Consider the following 6,645-nt stretch of genomic DNA (forward strand, 5'->3'; position numbering starts at 1 on the left):
CGCTGGGGCAGCCCCGCCACGCGGGCGCTGCACACAGGGTTCCTGCCACGGTGCCCTACGTCTGCCTGGAAACCTGCTCTCGAGACAAATCCAGCCATTCCTCACGGGAGGGATCCCAAAAGCAGAGCACACTGTGTCTGTCCTTCGTGTCTGTCACCCCCAGAGCAGCTCTAGAGCTGCTGAGGGACGTGGCCCCGGAGATGCGGCCACACCTCGGGGCTCTGGAGGAGTCACTGCCTGCACGGGAGGGGACGGCTCTGGGGCAGGTGGGACACACCTGGGGCACGGAGAGGCTGGTGCAGAGCAAGTGCAGCAGCAGCAGGTGATGCCTCTGGCCCTGCCCTGCAGCACAGCAGGGAGCTCTGAGCCCCCCTTCCCTCCCTAGCACCCCAGGGCAGAGGGGCTGCAAGCAGGGCCCTCAGGAGACCTTTTCTGGGGTGCCCTAAGGAGCACAGGAGCTGTGCCACGCCTGGGGACCCCCGGGGCAGAGGGAAAGCACTCAGGGCCTCCTCAAGGCTGATTTCTGGGGTGCCCCAACGAGCACAGGAGCTGTGCCTGGGGATGCTGCAGCCCAAAAGGAGGGAGAGCTCATCGGTGACAGGCACAGCAGCAGGGACACAGCCTGTACTGAGGGACTCCTGCTCCCTACTGCTCCTGTCCAGGACTGCCACTGGAAACGGCCTGGGAGGGTTTGACTCCTGCCATTCCATACAGGCCACTGCAAACAGGGACAGCTCTCAGCCCAGACTGTCCCTGAGGCGACATCAGACCCCAACTGCTGTCCCTGGGGTGACATCGAGCCCCAGACTCCATCCCTGAGGTGACATCGAGCCCCAGACTCTGTCCCTGAGGTGACATCCAGCCCCAATTGCTGCTCCTGAGGTGACATTAAACCCCAGCTGCTGCTTCTGAGCTGACACTGAACCCCAATTGCTGCCCCTGAGGTGACATCAAGCCCCAGACTCTGCCCCTGAGGTGACATCCAGCCCCAATTGCTGCTCCTGAGGTGACATTAAACCCCAATTGCTGCTGCTGAGGTGCCATCCAGCCCCAGCTGCTGCTCCTGGGGTGCCATCCAGCTTGCCCCCTGCCTGGCTAAGGATTTCCCAGCACGGCTGGGCCACGGCTCTCTTTACTCTGCAGGCTGTGACCAGCAGGACTATGGCACGTACACATGCAGCACAGAGGCTGGCTGCTCTGCCAGGTGCTCAGCACATCCCCAGCTTTGGAGAGCCCCTCAGTCTGCAGCTCATCTGCTGAGGGGCTCAGAGCCACCACCAGTGTCACCCTGGGTGTCCAGGGAGGTGCCTCCCCCGAGGAGCCTCTGCAGGAGGAAATGCCCACCTTGCCCTGCCACAGGACCCTAAAGGAGAGCTGGGGGAGCGAGGAGGACTCGGGATTTTCAAACAGCAGAAGAATTCCTTCCTGCAAAGGGTGGTCAGGCACTGGAAGAGGCTGCCCAGGGAGGTGTGGAGTCCCCATCCCTGGAGGTGTCCAGGGAACACCTGGGCTGGAGACAGGGTGGGGATCAGGCACAGCTTGGACTCGATGACCTTGGCGCTCTTTTCCAGCCTCAATGACCCTGGGATTTTGAGTCTGCAGAAGGCAGAGCTGAGATGGGCTGTGCTGACTCTGCGTCTGGGGGTCACCAGCAGGAGCATCTGGGTGGGGGATGTGCCCTGGGCCCCTGAGCTCAGCACAGGTCGGTGTCAGGGCCTCCTGCCCGGACATCTCAGCGCTCTCAGCAGCCCCCAGGCTGATCTCACTGCTCCCTGCGCCTCCTTCTCCTCCTGTCACATGGAGAAGCACCTGAAGCCTCAGCCAGGCAGCAGCCCCCACCTGTAGCTGTGCAATGCTGCTCTAAAGGGATCGGAGGTTATTTTAGGGACAGCCAAAACCCCACCTTGGGGTGCTCTTGTAACCAAAGCAGGTGATGCACAACCCTCACCACGAGCATCAGTCATGACACGGTGACACCAGGAGATGGTGAAGGGACATGGGAATCTCACACTGTGACACTGAGGACTGAGCCCATGGGAAACTGCCACTCAGGCTCTGAGACCCAGAGCTCAGGGAGCTCAGGCTGTGCTGCCTCCACAAAGGGACTGGGGAACCCTGGCAACAGGAAAAGTGCTGGACAGGGGGCTGTTTGCACTTTGTGCATTCTGAGTGGGCTCTGGGATGAAGCACCTGCCAAGAATGGGATATCCTGACTGCTCTGAACTGCACCAGGCTCCTGCTCCTGGGCTGTGTCCACCTGTGACTGCCCAGGGAGGAACGGCTGAGGAAAAGGGGTCACTGAGCCCAGTGCCACCAACTCAGCTGTGCCCAGCCGGGGAGAATGAGCCAGAGACAATCTAAGCCAAATTGCTGCAGTTGCACTGTCAGGCAGCAGCTCCAGGGATGTGGGGAGTTCCTGGGCACGAGGGCTCCAACACCATCTCTGCCAAACCCACACCAAGAAGGCTGCTCTGCTCCACTCCAAACCTGCCCTGCCCCAGAACAGCCACGCTGGCTCCCCACCGACACACCACCCACTGCCACGAGAGGGAGACTGGGCATTTCACCTCAGTGCCCTGTTCCTTGGAGTTCAATCTCTGCCTGAGTTTTACACCAGGCACAAATCTCATAGTCCAGCAAGCCACAGAGGTATTTACAAATGTGCAAATGAATTTACAAGTGAACCTTTGGGTGCACAGAGGAGTCACAGGACACTCTGTCCAGAAAAAGGAGGGGATGGCTTGTGCCAAGTCATTCAACTCTTTGTGGCCTCTGATTAGAAGGGGCACAAAGGCTCACAGGAGTTCTCTGATCAGTCCTGCAGTTCTGTCCCTTCCATCCTGCTTTGGCTGCACTCAGAACGTGCCATACTGCCCTGGTCTGGAGCGTGCACAGTAAAGAGAGTCTGAGCCTGGGCTGCACCATGCTCTGCCAACCTCCGGCACCCCGGCCCTCCCCAGCACCGGCCGGCTCTGGCTGCTGGGAGGTCGTTCCACAACAAGTCGCCCCTTGGTGAGTTACCTTGGCCGTTAGTTTTAGGTCGGGACCTCAGAACTGTAGCATCCCTAGAAATGCAGCTCCCACAATTTCACGGGTGTGTTCAGAACTGGTGGAAATCTAAAGCTGTCTGTGCCCCCGAGTGGCAGTGTCCCCGCAGACTGCACAGCCTGGGGTCTTCTCGGGGCAGTGACACCTCGCTCTGCTCCTGGGCGTGTCCAGTACACGTGGGGATGTGGGAGGGCTGCGCTGGGCGCGGACAAGAGCATTGGCACCACTACGAACGTCCCCACGCTAGGCCCTGACTAAGACAAGTGCCCCAGAAGAAGTGAATATGTCTATTGACCGATTGTAAAGGTGAGAGAGGATCTCCAAAGCCCATTGTCACTGCTGCCATCTGAAAGACAGTAAAGACAGAGTTCAGTCTGTTGGAGCTGAGCATACTACGGCTGTTCGTACAAACTCAAGCAGAGCGGCGGCGCAGGGGCACCTGCGAGAGGCCTCTCCTTCCTCGGCCCTCACTGCCTGGTCCCCAGGAGTGTCCGGCGCCAGGACCCTGCCGAGTCCGGTCCCACCAGGCCAGGGTGGGGTTGTGCTGCTGCCGCTGCCTCGGGAAGCAGGGTGGGATCCCAGGGGGGACTCAAGGCAATAGTAACCTCTGCAACCACTGTCCTTGGTTCACCCCCAGCATTTAAAAGGAGCCCCTCAACTAGAGCAGACCCTCAGAACCAGGCACAGCCCCAAACGGCCTCGGCTGCCGGGCAGGGAGAGCGCATCCGCAGGGATTCCTCAGGCAAAGCCCTCGTTTTGGGCTTCCTGACTTTGAGGAAAGGCGCTGAGAAATGTTCCAGAAACCTCTGAAGGAGGGGAGGTCAAACCTCAGTTAAGGGCTCTCCCCGTATGGGCATTCCAGTGCAAGCAGGAACAGCCAACAGAACTTCTCCAGAATTGAGAGCACCTGGGTGCAGGGGAGGGAAATGGGGCAGCACTGGGACACGGGGACACAGGGACCCTCCCTCAGGCAGAGGAGATGGTGACAGGACACCGTTCCCAGGACCCCTTCTGCCTTCACCACCTCAAACATGGCTCAGAAGCTTCTCGTATCTCAAGAAGGGACGTCCAACAGGACAGGAACTTTTAACCATTTCCTCTCGGAACAAGAGAGATCTGCGGGCAATTTGTGAGGTTAGTCAGGGCGCCTGGGGAGCTGCAGGCTCAGGGCTGTGCTCTGGTTCCGAGGGCCCTGAGAACTCCACCGTGTCGGGGGGAGCACGAGGCACAGGGAGCGGCTCGCAGGGGGCTCTCACCTGGAGGTTGGTGAGCTGCTGCTGCTGGTGGGCGATGGTTTGTTTCACCAGCACGCTCTTGATGCTCTGCTCCATCGCGTACTTCTTGGCCTGCAAGGAAAACAGGGGCTGTAGGGGCAGCACGGCATGGCAGGGCAGGGAAGGAGGCCTCCACAGCTCCCAGAACCTTCTGGTCTCCATGCCTAAGCACCAGGGCACTGCCCCCAGCTCCCCAGGGCCCTGGGACACAGAGGGTGTGGTGAGGAGCAGCCCAGGGAAGCAGCATGCACCAGGAGCTCAGCGTTGCCCTCTTCCGCCCCCGCAGCCCACGCAGCCCCTTACCTGCAGGGCCGGGCGGGCACGGCCTCCTCCGGTCCCGTCCTCTCCTCTCAGAGAGCCTCTGCACAGACAGCTGCTACAGGAGGGAAGGGGCTCCAGCTCCCTGCTCCTCCCCATGGCTGCCCCTGTGCTGGGCTCTGCCCCCTCAGCACGCCCAGTCTGCTCTGGATCTGCTCCCAAAACATGCCAGCTCTTCCCCGGCTCTGCTCACCTCTGGATCTGCTCCCTAAATGCCCCAGCTCTTCTCCCTGCTCCCTAACTGCCCCAGCTCACCTCTGGCTCTGCTCCCCAAACACACCAGCTCTTCCCTGGCTCTGCTCACCTCTGGATTTGCTCCCAAAACACACCAGCTCTTCCCTGGCTCTGCTCCCTAAACGCCCCAGTTCATCTCTGCCTCTGCTCCCTAAATGCCCCAGCTCTTCTCTCTGCTCCCTAAATGCCCCAGTGTCACTGACACATTTTCTGGAAAATACCTTTGCCAAGATTTTTCCCCTGAGGAGCTGGGAAGCTTCAGCTTCTCCATGTTTTGCTGCTTTGGAATGTGATTTGGAGAACTGCTTACCCAGCATGTGAATTGTTTTTAATTAATGGCCAATCACAGCCAGCAGTGTCGGACTCTCTGAGTCTGTCACGAGATTTTATTATTCATTCCTTTCTAGGCTTCTGATGTCTCCTTTCTATTTCTTTAGCGTAGTTTTAGTATATAATTTTCTTTTACTATAAAATATATCATAATATAATAAATCAGCCTTCTGGAACATGGAGTCAAGATTCTCATCTCTTCCCTCATCCTGGGGACCCTCAAACACCACCACACCCCAGCTCACCTCTGGCTCTGCTCCCAAAACACACCAGAGCTGTTCTCTCTGCTCCCTAAATGCCCCAGCTCACCTCTGGCTCTGCTCCCCAAAATACACCAGGCTCTTCTCTCTGCTCCCTAAATGCCCCAGCTCACCTCTGGCTCTGCTCCCCAAAATACACCACTGCTCTCCTCTGCTCCCTAAATGCCCCAGCTCACCTCTGGCTCTGCTCCCCAAACACACCAGCTCTTCCCTGGCTCTGCTCACCTCTGGATTTGCTCCCAAAACACACCAGCTCTTAGCTGATCTCTGGCTCACCTCTGCCCTCACAAGGCTCCCTTGGGGTTTTTCCCTCAGTCCTCCCCAAATCTGGCAAAGCCAGAGATTCCGGGGTGCCCGCACAGAGCTCAGTGCCAAGGCAAACCTCACCCCCACAGCTGTGCCTGTGCCCAGGACACACACTCGGCCACCCCTTGGCTCCTGGTGTCCCTGGCTGTGCTTGGGAGCTGCCAGGAACAGGAGGATCTAACCCAGGGGTTTGAGGGCTGTGCTTTGGGAACTGGAAATGGACAAGGGGGCTCGGATCCATCAGCTCCAGAGGAGCCAGAGGGAATGAGGCTGGGAGGCAGCCAGCTCACACAGAGGGACAGCTGGGACAGCCAGCTGTGTGGCACAGGCACACAGATGCTCCTGAGGACACAGCTCTGTGGCCCTGCCACCCCGAGGACAGGGATGTTCTGGGATGTGTCCCACTCTGGGTGTGGACAGTGACAGGCCAGCTGGAGCAGATCCCAATTCCAGTCCTCCTGGAGCTGCTCAGTGGCACCCACACCTTAGCTCAGAATTCCCATCTGACTCGGGATGCCATTTTTCTGAACTGACGGAGTTTTTAAATGAAACCCACTCTCACCCACCCCAACAGCAATTCCCCACCATGCTCCCAGAAGTGTCCATGAACTCTAAACCAAACCAAGCAATTCCTGGCCCCAAATGTGACTGTGGGACCCTCCAGCATGGCCACGACCCCACAGATCCAGTGTGAGTTCCCTTTGGCCCCACCAGTGTCAGAGGCACAGTAAAACACACCACCACCCCCAAAGAGCAAATCCCCACCAGTTTTACTCACTTTCTGGAGAGCTTCCTGCTGCTCTGGGGTGAGAGGGGGCAGCCCCAGCTTGGCTGCCGTGCTTTGCCCGTTCTCCATCTTAATGGACTCCGTGCCC

The 6,645-nt window shown here is 58.9% G+C and overlaps 1 protein-coding gene across 1 annotated transcript in view; it reads right to left on the minus strand.

Annotated features, from left to right (window-relative positions):
- The window catches only part of PUF60 (poly(U) binding splicing factor 60), a 20,872-nt gene extending 14,227 nt beyond the window's left edge, over positions 1-6,645 (minus strand). The window contains exons 1-3 of the mRNA XM_031065103.1: positions 6,549-6,645; positions 4,305-4,394; positions 3,293-3,394 (exon numbers count right to left, since the gene is read on the minus strand). Coding sequence (XP_030920963.1) covers positions 3,293-3,394; positions 4,305-4,394; positions 6,549-6,626 — 270 coding nt within the window. The 5' untranslated portion in view covers positions 6,627-6,645. The remainder of the gene's footprint in view (positions 1-3,292; positions 3,395-4,304; positions 4,395-6,548) is intronic.

This window comes from Geospiza fortis, unplaced genomic scaffold (genome assembly GCF_000277835.1).
Source record: "Geospiza fortis unplaced genomic scaffold, GeoFor_1.0 scaffold1056, whole genome shotgun sequence".
NCBI classification, from domain to species: Eukaryota; Metazoa; Chordata; class Aves; order Passeriformes; family Thraupidae; genus Geospiza; species Geospiza fortis.